Here is an 18,873-nt window from a genome sequence, read left to right as displayed (position 1 = left end):
ACACACACACACACACACACACACACACACACACACACACACACACACACTGTGGACAATAAACAACAGAAAAAAAAGTTCAACATCCTTAGCCACCAGGGAAATGCAACTAAAACCGCTTTGAGAGTCCATCGTACCATAGCAGCGCCAGCATCAAAACGCACAAATGACACCATATGCTGATGGTGGGGGTAGAAACTTAAGACGCCACTATGAAAATCAGTGTGAGGTTTCTCAAACAATTAGAAATAAAAATAAAAGTGGACCCGCCGTATGACACAGCTACCCACTCCTGGGCATATATCTGGAGTTTCCTACATCAGTGTACCACAGAGAGATCTGCACACGCATGTCCACTGCTGTGGTGCTTGCAACAGCTTGGGACTGGGAGAAGCCTAACATACAGGTGTGGAAAATATTCACAATGGGATTTTATCCTGCCACAAAGAAAACAAATTCTTGGCATCTGCAGGAAAATGGCTAGAATCTGAAATCATTATGTCATGCAAACAAAGTCAGGTTCACAAAGACAAACACTATATGTTTTTTTTTTTTTTATGTAGATCATGAAACTAGAAAGGGAACTATGCTGGATAGTTTTATGTTGACTAGACACAGGCTAAAGTCATCTGAGAGGAGTGAACCTCAATTAAAAAAAAAAAAGCTCCATAAGAACAGGCTGCAGGCAAGCCTGTAAGACATCCACTAAATTAATAATTGATAGGGGAGGGCCCAGCCCATTGTGGGTAGTGCTGTCCCTGGGCTGGTGGTCCTGGATCCTATTTAAACAAACAAACAAACAAAAAAAAAAAAAACAAAAACAAAAGCAGGCTGAGCAAGCCACAGGGAGCAAACTAATGAGCAGCACCCTCCATGGCCTCTGCATCAGCTCCTGCCTCCGGGTTCCTGCCCTGTTTGAGTCCCTGTCCTGACTTCCTTCAGTGATGAAGAGTGATTTAGCAGTATAAGCCAAATAAACCCTTTCCTCCCCAAGTTTCTGGTCGTGGTGTTGCCTCACAGCAATAACAACACCAAGTAGGACGGAAGTTATGTAGAAAGAGACCTTGAGGCAGTAGATGCTGAGATGAGGGTAACGGAGTGACACATCGCACAAGCACTGTTGCGGGGTAAGGAAGGGACCAGTAAGGAGTAAAAGGGGTGAGGGAGGAGGTGAAAGTTTGGTATAAGAAAAACAAAATGCATTTGTGTGTGTGTGTGTGTGTGTGTGTGTGTGTTCGTATGCGTACACGTGCATGAGTATGCATGTGTACTTTTACTCTGTGCTAGGTTGCAAGGTGTCAGAGAACAGGAGGACTGTGCTACGTGTTAGTCTCCATTACAGACATGGTAAACAGATTATCAATCCTAACACTCTCCCACACACTCAACTCCAATCCCAATTGATGCTGTTTGCCTCAGTAAACACGAAGCAGTTCTTACGTCAGCCAAAACTGAGGGTCAGCCGGCTGGGTACATGAAGCTACTCATCAAAGGGAGGCCAAGTGGACATACAAATGCGTATGTCACTTGATGTGTTCAGAAGCAGCCGGGCCCTCCCTTTGCCCTCTGTGGGAGTTAACTTCCGTCTGCTCTGCCCTCCTTTCATCTGGACTACTGCTGAGGGCACACCATAGTCTGTGTCATGTTAAGCGGATGGGGCCATGCTGACCCTCCTGTCTAGTGTGTCAGCCCCTAGAGAGTAGAGACAAGTTATGATCAGGCACATGTCAGACAGCTGCCCAGGAATTTCAACATATTGTAGTGTCAGAATAGCCTGCTGTACTGATTCTAGGAGTTAGGAAGGTGTGTGTAAACAAAACACACAGACAAAAGCCGTAGGCTACCCCAGTCCCCATGACAGAGCAGTGCTGTGGCTGAAGGCAGATGGGCCTGAGTTCAGAACCCCAGCACCCACAGAAAAAAGCTGGCTGTGGTCCCACTGGTGCAGGTAGGTTGGCTGGGTGGGGTTGAAGACAGAGCCTAGCCTACAAAAATGAATGAATGAATGAATGAATGAATGAATGAATGAATGACTAAATAAGTAAGGTGAGCTTCAGATTCAGAGAGAGAGAACTAGTCTCAAGAGAATAAGGTAGATGGTGATAGAGAGACACCCAACATCTTCCTTCCTTTGCCACACACACACAGGTACACACAAAACACACACACACATGAACCCACAGACACACACAGACACAGGCATACACACCCACATGCACACACATCACAAACACAAAACAAAATACGATGGTTGGTATAAAAAGAGCTCAAAACTAACAATATTTATCGACTCATTCATAAATTTTAAACTGAAGTTTTTAGTTTTACAATATGAAAGTATTCACTAGACATTTTACAAGGTATACATTAACAAAATAGAGTGGTAAAAAAATCATCTGTGTTCCACCAGTCAACAATAAACACCATTAATGTGCATATTTTATTGGCATAGACTAGTTTCTTGGTTTGTTTACATTATTTCAAGCAGCGAGAGACATTTGCATATTGCTTTGTCTGTAGAGCTCAGGCAGGAGACTGTATTTGCCAGTCAGCATCTCAGATATAATAAATCAACATTTAGTTTGCCGATGTCTGCCAGGGTTAGCGAATGCCATATGTTTTGGGTAGATGACACTCAGGCAAATCAGTAGAGGGGCGAGTGAGCAGTTTTACTCCCTGAGCCATCTCCCCAGCCTGTCCTTCTGCTCTTTGTAGTGCTAGTTTGCTTTGGTTTTTCTTTTTGACAGTACTGGGGGGTAAACCTGGAGTCTCATGCATACTAGACAAGTGCTCTGCCATGGAGCTACACCACCAAACCCATACCGGGTATCCTCAAACACGGCTTCCCAAGGAAAAGAGGCTAGCGGTACTTTTTGTGCAGGTTTGAAAAGGGATGGTAACGCTCATCAGCTGACTTCTCCAGCAAAGCAAACTGACAAGGTATTCAGGCTTTCTTCCTGACAGAGTACTAGACTCCTCAGACAAGGGGAAGGTGCTGCCTGCTGACCTTTCTCGGCGAAGAGGCTGATCCAGAGGGCTGGTAGGTCTGGATAACGGGGAGGAGGCAACTGAAGTTCCTGGGTAGAAATCAGCGTCCCCTTGGTGACTGAGCCAGGACCTTCTGGACTTGGTTGAATCTAGAGGTGACTGACTCCTTAAGACAATCCGCTCATCTGGCTCTCTGATAACCTGAGTGACAACATATGTTATTCTCCACTTGCAGTTTTGGTTTTCATTTGCCTAACATAAAGCTGGGGGCAGGCTAGAACAAGGAGGGAAATTGAGGTACAGTAACAGAGTACCTGGCCAGGGAGCTCCTGTAAATAAAAGCGGGGAACTCCTGTAAAGGTAGAGGAGCCTCAGGAGTCCAGGCCAGGGGGACATGGCCAAAAGGCTCTAATTGGCAATGTTAACAAATCAAAGTAAACTCACACTTGGAACACTTTGATTTCTGAGGGCATGGACTTTTCGGTTCCAGGAAAGATCTGACTTTTTAAACAAAGTGTGTCTGTGCTGTACATATACATTGCAGCATATACTTAATTTCCTCCACTACATCTCTCTCAGTTTGTAGCATACGAGCTAGAACTTTCAGCCTGACAAACTGATCACACTGAGGACACATTTACCACCTCACTGTATAAAAGTAACTGATTAAAGGAAAGCAACATGGGTCACTGGTCCTAAAGTAAGAATCGCCCTATGTAACCCTACTCTTGGTAATGGATCACCCAAATGAACGAAGGGGAGCAAGCCAATGGATTCCCCCAGTGACGCACAGTGGAAGCTGCGCACTGGCCTGCATAACCCCCCCCCCCCCAGCTATGCTGCCCTCGAGAGCAGCGCGAGTAGGAACAATTCCTCCCCGTTCATAGAGGCGGGAGAGAAACCATTTACAGATGCCGCTGCTGATGCTAAAGTTACCTTTATGTTTGCTGCAAAGCTGTCAAGAGAAGATGCTAGAAGAAAGAGGAACAGTGTGAGGATTGTTATTACCAGGTAGCCATAATCCCATAGCACAAACAAACGCCCCCTTGTAAGTTCCAAGATCACAACTGAGACTCCCTTGGGGCCCCCGCAATTCTACGGGACCTTTCTGTCTCCCTGCGGTCCACAGTCAGGTTGTATTTTCAGTGACAGTACAGCTGGAAAGGGGGTGGGGGACAAACCTGACAGGGATTGTAAGTTCAAGACCCTTTCACAGCCTTAAAGAGAGAAAACATATTTTCCCAGGTGCCCAGAGCTCAAAAGAAGGCAATATGGGCTTAATATACAGTTTCTGTGCTCTGCCTCGTGAGTCCTTCTTGGTTTCTGGAGAAGTCTTTACATAGGGGCTCATGAGGATACTTGGGCAAGGTGAACGTGAATGTGAAATCAGTCCAAACAATACGTGAGAGCATAGAGAAACACAATGCATCTAAGGCACAAATCACTGTCGTTCCCTTAAATATTTATGAGGCTAGTACACACTAGCGAGCGGCAAGGATGATCAGAGGGTAACGGCCTATCATGTCCAAGACCCTAGTTCCAAACAACACAGAGCACTGCAGTACTAACATAATGAGGGTAATAATAATCCCAGAAGTAGTAAACACACGTGGAGAAAACTAAAAAGTGGATTTTTTTTTTCCAGGTTTAATGACAAAAGAGTCTCTGGACTCCTCGTACCCTTCACAGCACCAGCTGCAATAAGGAAGAAAGGAGATTTTTAAAGCTCGATTTGTTCCGTACCTGGGTACACTCACCTCGGTGTGCACACAGTCCTGGAAACTCCCCACCCTAAGCTGAGCAAGGAATCAGCAACGCTGAGCGCCCTGCAGATACAGCTACAAAACTCTCCTGAGGCACCGGAACCCCTTGGGCACAATCCTGCACTCGGCATGCATTAACATCTGCATTAACATCTGTTCTGCTTTTGACCCTTGTTTCTTAAAGGGCAATCCACGGTCCAGCAGCATGAGGACCACCCAGAAACTCGTGAGACAAGGCCCCAGGCCCCACCCCAGCGCTCCATCACGACCTACAGTTCAACAAGAGCCCCAGCTTTCTCAGAGGCATGGCTGCTTTATTCTCCCATAGGCCTGGAGGTGGCCCAGGCATGGGAATGGCTTGACAAGCCACAGGGATCCCAGGACCCAAGTCCAGAGATCTGAGCTCCTGGAGGGTATAGCTACGCTAACAGCTTGATGTGTGACCTGTACTCACACTGTAACCTCTGCAAACTTCCTCACCAGCCAGGATCATGAAACGGTAAAGCCCAAGACAGGCGTGATGTATGCCAGCCACCATATGCAAGCCAGCACCAAGCTCGACCGTCTCCCCAAGAATGGATATTTGCTGTTGCTTGCATTCACTGGGTCAGGGAAGACAGCGTTGCTTTCACAGGCTGCACCAGTGATCTTCAATTGCAGGGCTTAAATTAAGTGTCAGAGGTGATGAAGCACTTCCGCCTCCCGCCCCTACACGCCGTCCGCGCTCAGCTGTGCTCAGGCACTCTGCTGTAAGAACACTGGCCTGAGGTGCCACAAAACACCTGCAGTCCCTTCCAGGCATAAACTACGAAGCCGGACACCGGGAACTCTCCTGTGAGGGCATCACAAGTCAGTCCTACCAAGAGACGACAGCCAGCCCTGTCCATCACCAGTCCATCACCAGCCCTGGCTAGACTGAGAACTCCAGGCAAGCCGCCATGACCTTCAGTAGGGACAGACACTGTCAATCAATGTGTAGTCCAGAAACCTCAATGGGAGCAGAAGGTGTCCCTTCAGGACACCTCCAAATGAAAACCTGCATTCGTAAGTCCACTAAGACATGATTTATTCCTCTCGTTCTCATTCTCCCACAGAGTAACAAAATCCACCGCGACACTTCATAGCATTACTGTACCAATGGTGGCATGTCATGGCGTTACTATTAAAGGCTAGTGACTTCTCTGCTGGTGTACTGCATTTTACAATTGCTCACTTTCTATTTCTAACACGCTAAATGTGAATAGCCATCACCCAGGTCAGCCGCAGCTCTTTCGAGTCCTCAGTAGGATTTGCAAACGCATGCGTAGGATCCTGCAATCCACAGCTCAGAAGATGGCTGCCCCTTAGCCTAACTGCTTCAGAGAGCTGGCTCTCTCCGCACTAACATGGAATCTGCTCAGCAAGTGCCATGACCCCCATCAGTCTCTTGCCCCTCTCCCATCAGAAAAAAAAAATGGCAAACCCAACAACGTATTTGCCATCAGTGACACCTTTGCAAGGGGTTCAGGCCAGGACAAAGCGGTTTCAGTTGGCTTTGCAGGCCTAACCAGAGGCTGTAGACACATACAGTTAATCACAGCACCCAGCTCTGGCCCCTTCACATACTGAGGGCGACTTGAAAATACACTGCTTCTTGGTTGCCTCTGCCCCATGGGGATGCCGCAGCTGGAGAGACCTTGAGAATCAGGCCCATAGCTTCCAGTGTAACTGCAGTTCCTCAGGGAGAAAGATGCTAAGTGTGAGGCACGGGGGCTCGTTAGGGGAATGTTAGTGACAAGAAACTCGGTTACCTCTTTTCAGCGAAAAATCAAAGTCTAAAATCTTCGATTTTCTTCTGGACTTCTGTGAAAGATTTGTCAAATTATTTTCACCAAAGGGGTCTTGGTTGTCTACCTGAAAGTGAAGGAAACATGTAAGACCCACCTACAGTAGCATGGACATCCTTCTCGTTACCCATGATGCCCTCCCCACAACCACCACTGACAGAGACGTTTGGAAAATAACCTAAATCACAGTCTCCACGTATGTTATGGTATACTCCACAGAAGAAACTGTCCACTGTCTCCACTAAGGCTACATATAAAAGGGCGTGTGTGAAATGTGAGCAGAAGGGACTGAAGCTAGGCACAAATCACGTTAGCATAACAGAGAACGATGAAAAGCCAGAGTGCAAAGCTTCTGTCTCCTGAGGCTGAGATTACAGGTGTGAGCCTCCAGCCCCGCTGGGCCTCCTTTGAACGGGACAGAGTATTCCAAAGTCAATAGATTGACCAGATCCCCCTTCCAGTCTACTGTCTAGATTCTTTTAAAACACAGTAACAGTAACTAGTCTCTTACTTAAAGTGACAGGGCATGTTCTCCTAAAACAAAGTTAGTCAACATGATCTGCAAAAGCAGGTCAAAATACTTGAAAAAGAGACTCTTCCATAGCATAAAGCTAGACTGAAATGTTGGTTTATTTTATTTTTTTCAGTGAGACAGGCTAATATACTAGCTTTTATTGTATGCCAAGAAACAGACTGATTAAGTTTTCTAATTTAAAAATTTTAAATGTGTATGAATGTTTTCTTTGCATGTATGTTCATGTACCACATACATGTGTTTGTGCCCACAGAGGCCAGAAAAGGGCATCAGATCTCCTGGAACTGGAGTTACAAATGGGAGTTGTTGAGAGGGTGCTAGGAATTGAACTTGGGTCCCCTGGAAGAACAGCCAGTGCTCTTAACTGCTGAGCCACCTCACCAGACACAAGTTCTCTACATTTTAATGCTTCAGTTAAGGATGTCTTGTGTGTGATCAGGAAATCTGACTAAAATCAAGTATGTAAGATATTCTATAAAAAGAGCCTAGCAAAATACTAAAAACTGCAATGATTTGGTAAATAATGGAATGTCAAGTCTTCACTCCCTAAGAAATCTAGCCATTTTTTTAAAAAAAGATTAATTACTCGACAGTGACAGGGACTGCATCTTATAAGCATGTATATGGAATAGAATGAACCACACTGTCTGAAATACACCAGCCACCAATACTTCTATAGAACCATATTTAGTGACAGGTGGCGACATTCCTGTCAGGCATCTTTACCAAGACCCCCAAAGAGAAGCAGCCACTTAGTATTTCTGTGTCTATGCGTAGTCCTTGTTTGTAGATTAGGTGGTCCACACTTTCTAGCCAGAAAGCTCAATTCTACCTACAAACAAATTACATATAACCATCTCAAGAGCACCTTGGCTGAGACTAACCCTACCTAGCTCACAGCCTGTATCAAATGCACACTCATCATTTCAAGTGATTTTAGGTCAAAATGTTGATCTAAAATGTCAACATTTCATCAGCTGCTAACATTCTGAGGTAAGTCACTAACTGGAATGTGGGGTAGAGATCACAAAGAGTATGAAATAACAGGAAATGTTAATTTGCATGTATCTATATACACAGAATTACAGCTTCATAGAAAACATGAAGGCTATGTATACAAATACTGAAGAAAATGAATTAAATTAATGATTTGTGGCTGATGTGTGTGTGTGTGTGTGTGTGTGTAAAACCCAGTAGCTTAAATTTTCCTAGAACACACTATGCAGCCCAGGCTATAGCTTGAAACTCATGGCAATCCTCCCGCCTCAGCCTCCCAAGTACATCACAAAAGCACATCACCATGCCTGACTTTAGATATTATTACACTAACGAGCTGATGTGTAGAGTGTCTCTATTTGATAATACAGTAATTAAACCCAAATTTTCAAGACAACTAAGAGGACCACAGTGACTAACAATCCCCACAGCTTCTCGTGACTAAGACTCAGATGCCTCTCTGGGTGAGGCCAGTCCTGCTCCCCGCCCCCCTGACATCCCGACCCTGCTCAATGTTTGGCTACTGAGCACCAATCTCACTGAGAAAGTGAAAACTGCTTCTTCTAAGCAGAAGGAGCTTCAGTCTGGATTGATGCACCTTGTCAGCCAGCCATTGACTGTCACCTTCCGTTCCTGGCAGCTCACCCTCTTCTGGGTGATGGTGAGTCATCATCTACAGGCGACATCCCCCATTAACAAATGTTCAAAGCTAAAAATGGAGTGATGGGCATTTACTGAGCAAGTGCTCCCGGAGCTGCCTTTATGGACATCCCTAACAATGGCACTAGAAAACGAAAATCATTTAAGGACGGTTATTATTCGTTTGCATTCCCTCTTCAGTAACTGCTGCCCACTTGTTTGCACGGCTCAACAGTTCTTTCTCCCACTCTTATCCATGTCCCTCACATATCAGGCTGCTCCGAAAAATCACTTTGAGCTCACATGTCTAACCACAAATGGAGGCTTCCTTTCTCCTGGGAACTTGAAGCTCTTTTTCAGCTGAGTTGGCTGGTGGAGGAGAAGACGCCTGCGGGAAGGTGGCGAGTATTCCTGGAACTGGGTGCCTTTGGCAAGTTGGTCGGGACTTTTCTCCCTTGCCTTCATCTTCTTGTTACTTGCGGGGACTCTCTGTCCAGACAGTTTCCACAAAGGCCTGTGTGGCTTACAGTTTTCTTCCTGAGAGCAGAAAACAACATCAATCAAACAGAGATTTGCTGTTCTGTTTCACTGTGTTTGTTTTTAGTTGTTTTTTGTTTTTGTTTTTGTTTTTGTTTTTTTTTTCCAGTGCTGGGAATCAAACATCTGATGATTTCAAGTGCTGGGAATTGAGCTTGCTTGCAAGGCACTCTACCTGTGAGCAATCCCTCCAGCCAAAAATATTCTTTTGATTGAAAAGGAAAAGATAATGTACTCAAGCCTATAATGTCAATTAACTGAACATTTTAAAAGTAAGATTGAAGACTGCCTCAGATTTATAAAACAAATCTTTAAAGAAAACCATTTTTCTATTTGCTCATTTAGTTATGTTACCGTTTAGGGTAGTATAATTAGCACGCATAACTTTCTAAGATCACATACTTTAAATAATAACAGGGAGTTTTGTATTTATTAGGGGGAAGTTTACCAACAGCAGATATGCACAGACAGACTCTGAGCACAGACAGACTATAGACACGGGAAGTATGAATCGCTCTATATACGTGGGTCCAACTATCTGTATACATTCAGTGCAAAGAACTGATTGAAAGGAATTAAGTGTTTCTATGTGTACAGCAATGAAAGCATTTCTAATGGTTTAGGGGGCTGTTGCGGTTTAGAGTCAGAGTCTCACCATGTAGCCAAGGCTGCCCTTCAACCTGTAGCCAGCTCCCACCTTGGCATCCCAAGTGCTAGGATTACAGGGATGTGTCACTACCACCAGCTTAAAATGGTTTTTAAAATTAAAGCTAGTTGTCTCGGGGAATAAACAACCATCTTAGCCGAAATCCCACTTAGCTCTGAGCGAGGACTCTGCCGGGCTCCTCTTTGTTCTTCCAGCTGTTCTGTTTGTTATGTCTGTTTGTGGGGCAGGGGGGCAGCTAATGGTCTCATTCTGTTTTTGACATCATCACTTGAACATCAATATACAACAAACATACTCTAACGTGACAGGCCAAGCAAACTGTCTAACTACAGAAATCAAACCTAGCAAAACCTGCCCAGCTTATTGCATGTTCAGTTTTCATTTAAATGTAGCAAAATGACTCCAGACTAACAGTCTTTAAATTAGGGTGGAGGTGGGGGGGAGGGGTTCCTGTCATTTCTTTCATCGTCCTTTCGGTTATACTTACAAAAAATCTGTTTCTCTGCGGGAACACACATTCTCGGATGGCTGTCCTTGTAGAAAACTCTAGTTTCGGAGCGATGCCCTAGAAATGAGGCAGCATAAAGAGAAGCAAAAGACATTACTAGAAACAACTCTCTTTCCCATCTCATTGTCACTGGGAATCTGCCAAGAACCCAGTGTCCCGTAGTAAGCACAATCAGAATACTTTCTTTTTTGAGACAGGATTTCTCTGTGTAATGCTGGCTGTCCTGGACTCGCTCTGTAGACCAGGCTGGCCTCGAGCTCTCAGAGATCCACCTGCCTCTGCCTCCCTGAGTGCTGGGATTACAGGCGTGTGCCACCATGCCCAGCTGAACACAATTTTTAATAGAAAATAGCACGTGCTTAACCCTTGGGTTGTGACCCCTTTGGAGGTCACATATCAGATGTATACACTGCAATTCACAACAGCAGCAAAAGTATAGTCATGAAGTAGCAATAAAATAATTTTATGGTGGGGGGGTCACCACAACACGAGACACTGTATGAAAGGGCCGCAGCAACAGGAGGGTTGAGAGCCACTGGGCTAAACGCCTGTGCAATGTATACTCCATACTAAGCTGAGGTCTAAGTGAACTTGGAATGCATACACTCACATTCCTAACACAACCCTGTGAAGTGGATCCTAATAAAATTTTCACCTGGACATGAGTGAGCTCGGACACAGTTTAAATAGCCTGTCAGGCTGGCCTTGGCAGATCTATTGACTGGACCCAGACATCTGGGTCCCAGTGTCCATGCTGCTAGCTACTCTGTCTAAAATATGGAAACATAAAAATGAGATTAGTGAGGAGGAGGAGGAGCAGGTAGAGGGTCGCCTTCATACTTGCCTTTGCGAACTTGCTTTCATCTTATGTCAAACATTTACGTTCATCAGGCCTATTCTTAAGTGTTACTTGTCTGTTTTGGTGTGGTACTTTATCATCTGAATGACTGGTGAGATACAAAGCGGAAGAAAACAACAATGGATGGAAATACAAAGAAAAAAGAGCTGGGTGGTGGCGGCACGCGCCTCTGATCCCAGCACTTGGAGGCAGAGGCAGGCAGATCTCTGAGTTTGAGACCAGCCTGGTCTGCAGAGTAAGTTCCAGGACAGCCAAGGCTGCACAGTGAAACTCTGTCTCTAAAAAACAAAAGAAAAATTCCATTAGAGTTCTATAGTGAAGAAAATAAAACTAATTGTTGATGAACTGATAAGAGACAGCAAGCAGGTAAATGGTTCGCCTGACCTTTACAGTTCACTCACTCTCATTTTCCATAGGGGTAGTAAAAACCAGGAAGAGTGAACTGCACTAAATCTAAGAGTATTAGCATCCTGCCTGTGGCTAACAGCATAAATCCAAAGCACAGAATTCCTGTCCACCACGCATACATCAGGCTCCGTGAGCCTGAGTATAGTCCCAATGTACAACACCTTCCCCTCCATGCCATGGGGAAGGAAACAGCAGTCCCTTCCCAGGGTGACAGAACATGACCATCCGTGCCGTGAGCTCAGCACACACCGTGAGCATCAACTGCTAATGAACCTCTGGCAATTGGGTCGATTTTGAATAGTGAAATGTCTCAGAGGCACTGAATCCCTCTATCTTTTTACAAATTTTCGATAGAGTTTGATATACTCAATTTCAAGAACTGATATTTTTTTCATCTGATGCACGAGGGTATTTCAATGCTTTTTTTTTTTTTTTTTTTTCTAGTTTTCTTTTTTTGAGACAGGGTTTCTCTGTAGCCTTGGCTGTCCTGGACTCACTTTGTAGACCAGACTGGCCTCAAACTTGAAGAGATCCTCCTGCCTCTGCCTCCTTGAATGCTGGGATTAAAGATGTGTATGCCATCATGCCCAGAATTCAATGCATTTTTAAAGATGATAATTGCCTCCATTTATACATAACTGCAAATAACAACTTCTTACAGGTTAGTCCTTCCATTATGCCCAGAGCATTCGACACATTGACACTTGGGAAGAAAAAAATTAGTGTTTCTCCTTGTTTTGATTTTGAAGATGGCATTTATTTAACTGGGAATTTGAGGGGGGAAGTTAATATAAGAGTTTCCTCAGCCTGGTTGCCCTTAACTTTTCTTCCCTTTGAGATTCTAAAAGGCAACATGCCAATAACGTGAAGCAAGGAAGGTGAGCATCGCACAGGAACCATGGACCTAAGTGATACATGGAGATGATGTTGAAGAAGGGGGGGGGGAAGTAGTTTAGGGATATTTGCCAGACCCTGAAAGATAATGGCGGGGGAGGGGAAGATGTTTAAAGGCACAGGCATTTGAATTCTGATTAGGACAACTTCTGATGAGTGTTTGTTTTGGAAGCACTGAAGGAATGGAGGTTCCCCTGCTAACACTCTGAAGAGTGTTCTCGGCAGAGCAGGACAGTAGCATCTCATTAAATGATAATAGCAAGACAGTGCAGAAACAGAAAGCTTAAGTATTAATTGTGATTTTTTTTTAATAATTCCTAAAGAGGTGGCCCTTCAAGTGGATGTCATCCAATAGACATAAAATGCATTTAAAAAAGAGAGCAAGAAAGAAGTGGTGGTTTCAAGGACAGAAATCACAGACCATAAAAACAAAAAGAATGCATTGAATTTGGGTTCGGTAAACGCCTCCAAACAGATTATCAGTTGACTATCTCCTGCAGCACTCGAGGTTCCTTGACGATACCAGCCTCCATCCGTTCCCCTCTGCTAAAGAGAACAGAGTATCAGCCCTGGCTAATTTGAAAATTGTTAGAGGGAGAATAGAAATGTAGAAGCTTGCTGGGCAGTACTGGCGCACACCTTTAGTTCTAGCACTCGGGAGGCAGAGGCAGGCGATCTCTGTAAATTTGAGGCCAACATGTTTTAAAGAGGTACTTCCATGACAGCCAGGGCTACACAGAGAAGGCCAACCTAAAAACAAACAAACAAACAAACAAACAGAAACTGTAGAAGGTTGAAGGCATGAAACAAATGTGAGACAATATCATTGCTGTCACTATTCTATTTGGTGATAACAGCTATGACCAAACAGATCTTTCTGTCAATCTGCAATAAGAAGTACTTGAAAGAGGAACCTTTTAGGACAGCATGTGACAACTGGATATGGCAAAGATATATCTCAGTTAGATAACAAAACTACCAGCTTTTAGATCAACAGTGGAAGTCAGAACAGTTTGGTATCAGAAGCCGGGCAGCTGACATGGATGAGAATAGAATTCAGGTAAATAAGCATGACAAAGCTACCTGCCTGAGGTCACCACTGTCAAGAATAAAATGTTCATGCCCCCAAGAACTTCTCTCCCCAAAGAAGGCTCAGTGGGGAGGGTCACTCACCGGAAAATCTACAGCTGTCTTCATGAGCACCTCCCTCTGCATGCCGAGGTGTGAGGATGTCAGCTTGGGTTCAGGGAAGAGAAAATCTCGTGTGTTTTCTTCATAGTAGGCCAACTCTTCCCATTCTAGAAGGAAAGAAGAAAAGGCATACGTAAATGTATTCCACACCCCTCAGGTTTAAGAAAATAGATGCTCAGGTGGTGTGCTGCCTCGGTTGTGCTGGACATGGAGCTGCAGCGTTTGATGTTTTCTCCTGCTGAATTTTGGTCTCACTTTGATCACTCCTTCCCATACTCTGATCCTTCCACTTTTGCAATGGGAATGTTTATTATTTTGTGCCATTCTATGTTGGAATTGTACAACTTGTTTAATTATTATTTTATAGGAACTCAGTTAAGACTGAGTCTCTGACGCAGACTTTGGACTTTTAAACTGTTGGAATTGTTCAAGACAAAGGGAACTTTTGAAGATGGATTGTGTTTTGCACTATGAGATGACCTTGAAACTTTGGAGACAAGGGATGGAAAATGATCAAAGTGGCATCTTGGGGTAAGCATGGAGATACTTAGCAGTTAAGATACCTTCCTGCTTTTCCAGAGGGCCCCAGTTTAGTTCCTGGCACTCATGTCAGATGTTCCACAACTGCCTATAACCCCAGCTCAAGAAGATAAGACCGTCCCTCTGGCCTTCACGGGAACCCACGCACCCACAGCATATATTCACACAAATACACATATATACACAAATAAAAATAATAAAAATTTAAAAGCGATGTGTTTGGAAGACTGGAGAGGTGGCTCAGCAGTTAAGAGCACTGGCTGCTCTTCTAGAAATCCTGAGTTCAATTCCCAGCAACCACACGGTGGCTCTCAACCATCTATAATGGGAGCCAAGGCCCTCTTCTGTTGTGCAGGCATACATGAAGATAGAGCACTTGTATATATATATATATAGAACATATAAACAAATAAACGTTTTGAAAAAATGTTTGGCTATCAAGTCGACTAGAGTGGAGTTGTTCATCTGTTATCAACTTAATGACACTATCTGGGAGACTGGCATCTGGTCATGCCAGAGGGTATTATGTTGGTTAGGTTGAGGTAGTAAGATTCATAGACTGTGGTTGGTTCTATTCACTGGACTAGGATCGTGGACTACATGAAAAGAAGGATGTAAGGTGAACACAAGCGTTTATTACTCTCTATTTCTTGACTGTAAATGCAACGAGACCAGCTGACCCCGTCTCAGCGACGGACGTAACCTTGAATTATAAGCCCCAATAAATCATTTCTTCCTGGGTTGCTTTTGTTAGAGATTTTATAACAGAAAAGTAGCTAAGATAAGACTAAAACGGGGATTAGTTTAACTAAAAAGAAGATTAGTTTGGAGGCTATAAAGTGTCTTAAAACTTACTCCCGAGTGTGATCATTTTTCAGAAACCCAAATCACTGCCAGTGTGGAAATGGCAGCACATAATGAGATGTTACAGAACCTGGGTGATAATGAGCATGCTCGGACTGCCTAATCTTATAGGCCAAGTAACACACCTGCCCTAACTCCAGCTCAAGAAGATAAGACAGCTGATGACACAGACAGTGCCATCATCAGTGCCATCAGTGAACAACTTCTTCCCCCAAAGGAAACAAATGACACCATACGAAAATAAAACTCTAAGGTGTGCGTGGTGGCACACACCCTCATTCCCAGCACTCAGGGAGGCAGAGGCAGGTGGATCGCTATGAGTGTGAATCCAGCCTGGTCTACAAAGCATATCCAGGACACCCAAGGCTACTACTGTCTTGAAAATAAAATAAAATAAAATAAAATAAAATAAAATAAAATAAAATAAAATAAAATAAAATAAAATAAAATAAAATAAAATAAAATTCTAGTAACAGTAGCAGTTTGAAAGCTGTGTTTCTAGAGCATGACAGCCAGCACCATGCTCCCAGATAGAGTAGCTCACTGGGTTCTCCTTGGGACTGAGAGTTTGCCACACCTGTCATGATGCCATATGGCAGTGTGGGCACTCAAAGCCAAGTCTGCAGGTGTTCCCTTACTCCCTTCTACTAATCATCGCTAACTGTGGTGGAAAACTGGCCTCGGACTCAGCACATGGAGGCTCAGGAAAGGGAGACTTTACAGCTGTGCTGAATGTACACGCCTTGCCAAAGAGAATGTAGTAAACCTTGAGCCTTAGGAGGTTGGTAAGAGAAAGCACCAAGCTCACAGTCAAATAGGATTACACTGCCCCCCTGTGTCCGTCACTTTTTCACTCCTGTGTAAACTGAAGAACCAGAGGGGGGGTCTTCCCTTACCGAGAGGGAAGTAGCTGGCTCTCTTTATTTTCTGCAGTAAGCTATGCGCAAATCGGAGCATCTCCGCTCTCTCCTAACCTGATGGTCAGCTGTCCTTTGTATGTCTGAAGCTGCTGTGAGAACTAGCAAACAAGAGTATACTCACTGCAGCAAACCAGAGTGAGCACAGGCCAGCTGTAAAAGAACCGCTCTCTAAGAACCAAAACGGTCCACACGACCGTACACGAGACTTTAAGCAAGTTACTTTCAGTACCAAGGACCACTGCGGCTGACCTATGACGCGTTGGCGTAATTAACTGATTTATTTGCACAGTGTCTGACACTGAGTGAAATTGCTGTTTTCAGTAACTCAAACTGAGTGCCACTAAAATGACAATCTGAAATTGGGGGGCTGTGAACGCAAAGGAAGCAGAATAAGGCTCCCATTTGGCATATGAATAACTAGTGAGTTACTAACAGTATGCACGCTGTTGGCTCAAATATTCCCCAGTTGTCATTTTTAAACAACTATTCTTATAACCTCACAGATAGATATCTGGTCACATGAAAGACATGTAAATCTTAGCATTCAACACGGTGAGACAGGAGGATTATGAGTTCAAAGTCAACCTAGGCTTGACTAAAAGAAATGTAATAGTCCAAAACACATAAGATTCTATAATGTACACATAGTAGCCTATGAATAGTACAGATAATTGTATATAGGGGCTGTGTATGTTATGTTAGAGTTAGGTATATATGACAATACATTACACAATAAGTGTATTTTTTTTAAAGTCTGAAAAATACACACAGCAAACTGTTATAAAATATCTGTCAGGAATTGTTAATGAATGGGTTCTTTTTACTTTTAGTCCATATAATCATGTGTTAGTTGAAATTTTTACAATATTTAGATATTGGGTTTTTTTAATTAGTACAAAATTAATTAATACCAAAATAAACATGACCCTATTTTATTAACATAAAATGTAACTTGCCAGTTCACAGGGTTATATGTTTAAACATAAAATTGGGTTAAGCAAGAAAAAGCTTATGGAAAAAAACCTCAATGGCCTGGTTTTAGCCGGTCATTTTCTTTCTTTCTAAAAAAAAAAAAAAAAAAAAAACATTCACTGAAAATTTCTGAACAGCAGATACAGCAGATAGGAGGCATTGCTCTGTATTGTCTACCAAAACAAGTAATTCTTGAATGGATAGACTCATGCTATAATATTCAAGTAACTATCCCTAGATTCACACCATAATCTGTAGATCAACACTGGTATCTAAGTGTCCTGTGTATTCCTAGAGTGACACCGTAACCTTACCTCAAACTGTGTACATCTATGGATATCTAAATTCACACAGTAGCATGTAGCGTTCAACCATATATCCACACCACAAATTCAAGAATTTATTTCTGATTCACACTGTAGTATTTGTATGTCTATACCTGAACATCTGGGTGCATGTTCAGAGCACTTACACCGACATTCATACCATAAGATTCAAACCACAATATTCGAGCTTCTATGTACAGACTCTGACCATAATATTCAAGTGCCTATCCCTAGTTCATACTGTAATATCCAAGTGGTGATCACTGGATTCACACTGCAGTAATTTGAGCACTTATCCTTATAGTCTCAGAGTGCAGAGTTCTTATCTATGTCCAGGGTTACCTTTGCTAAAGAACCAGAAAGCAGATGCCTAGCTGTACACCCCTCTCTTGGGCCCCTGGCCTGCCCCAGGGATATCCAATTATGAGTAGGTCCACAGCCTTTATGCACACCTTTAATCCCAGCACTCTGGAGGCAGAGTCAAGCGGATCTCTGAGTTCAATGCCAGCTTGTTCTACTGAGTCAGTTCTAGGAGAGCCAAAGCAAAACAGAGAAACCCTGCTTAAAAAAGAAAAGAAACACACAAACAAACAAAATGACCATGACCAGAAGGAAAAAACAAAACAAAACAAAAATAAACCATGATATGGGAAAAATTGAAACTGTTAAGAAGAAAAAAATAAACTTAGGATTACACATCAGATCTTAAAAATAAGGGGTCATAAAATATGATAAACCATATCTAAACAAATTAATATACAAGTCAAAAGTCATAAATTCAAATGATAATGCCCAGCTTAGTCAAGACAGGAGGAACAGGTACCCTATCCTCTGCTGAATACAGTATTAGTGGCGCCTTACTGGGAAGCAGTTTGTCCCAGGCTCACAAGGCACAATTCAGTCTGGGAATTCTAGTCTATAAATACACTAAGAAAGGAAAGAAAAACAATTTGCCAGGTTATGTGAAAGACAAAGAGAGCATAAATAACAATTTAATGACAATAATACTATGGAAATAGATAGCTATTGAAAATGACAAATACATTAACTATAGACCCAAGGTAAAAACCAAAACCCCGAAATACTATGTAAGTACATAGTCCATAGCCTGTGAAGACACACAATGTTATGAGATTGCATGCTTGTAATCGTAGCTGCTTGGGAGAATGAGGCAGGGAAATTATGAGCTCAGGTCTGCCTGAGCGATTTGGGGAGACTTTACCTCAAAATTAGAACCATTTTTTTTAAAGTTAGGAGTATAGCTCAATGGCACAGTGCTTGACATGTCTGAGACCCTGGTTCAGTCCTCAGAAACACACACACACACACACACGCAAATAGATGAAACTCTTTATACCTATCAAAGATGACAATATACAGTATATTATCAGAAATTATTCAGTCATAAAGAAAACTGAAATCCTATCCCCATTCTTTCAT

The 18,873-nt window shown here is 43.3% G+C and overlaps 1 protein-coding gene across 3 annotated transcripts in view; it reads right to left on the bottom strand.

Annotated features, from left to right (window-relative positions):
• The window catches only part of Spata6l (spermatogenesis associated 6 like), a 39,919-nt gene that overhangs the window by 8,361 nt on the left and 12,685 nt on the right, over positions 1 to 18,873 (bottom strand). For all 3 annotated transcript variants that reach the window (XM_055614064.1, XM_055614065.1, XM_055614066.1), the window contains 6 exons: positions 13,794 to 13,918; positions 10,439 to 10,516; positions 9,051 to 9,284; positions 6,542 to 6,644; positions 3,925 to 3,959; positions 3,008 to 3,189 (listed from right to left, as the gene is read on the bottom strand). In XM_055614064.1, the coding sequence (XP_055470039.1) occupies positions 3,008 to 3,189; positions 3,925 to 3,959; positions 6,542 to 6,644; positions 9,051 to 9,284; positions 10,439 to 10,516; positions 13,794 to 13,918 (757 nt within the window). The remainder of the gene's footprint in view (positions 1 to 3,007; positions 3,190 to 3,924; positions 3,960 to 6,541; positions 6,645 to 9,050; positions 9,285 to 10,438; positions 10,517 to 13,793; positions 13,919 to 18,873) is intronic.

Source organism: Psammomys obesus, unplaced genomic scaffold (assembly GCF_907164565.1).
Source record: "Psammomys obesus unplaced genomic scaffold, mPsaObe1.curated_primary_1811, whole genome shotgun sequence".
Taxonomy (NCBI): Eukaryota; Metazoa; Chordata; class Mammalia; order Rodentia; family Muridae; genus Psammomys; species Psammomys obesus.
This window is presented reverse-complemented; position numbering and strand designations above follow the sequence as displayed.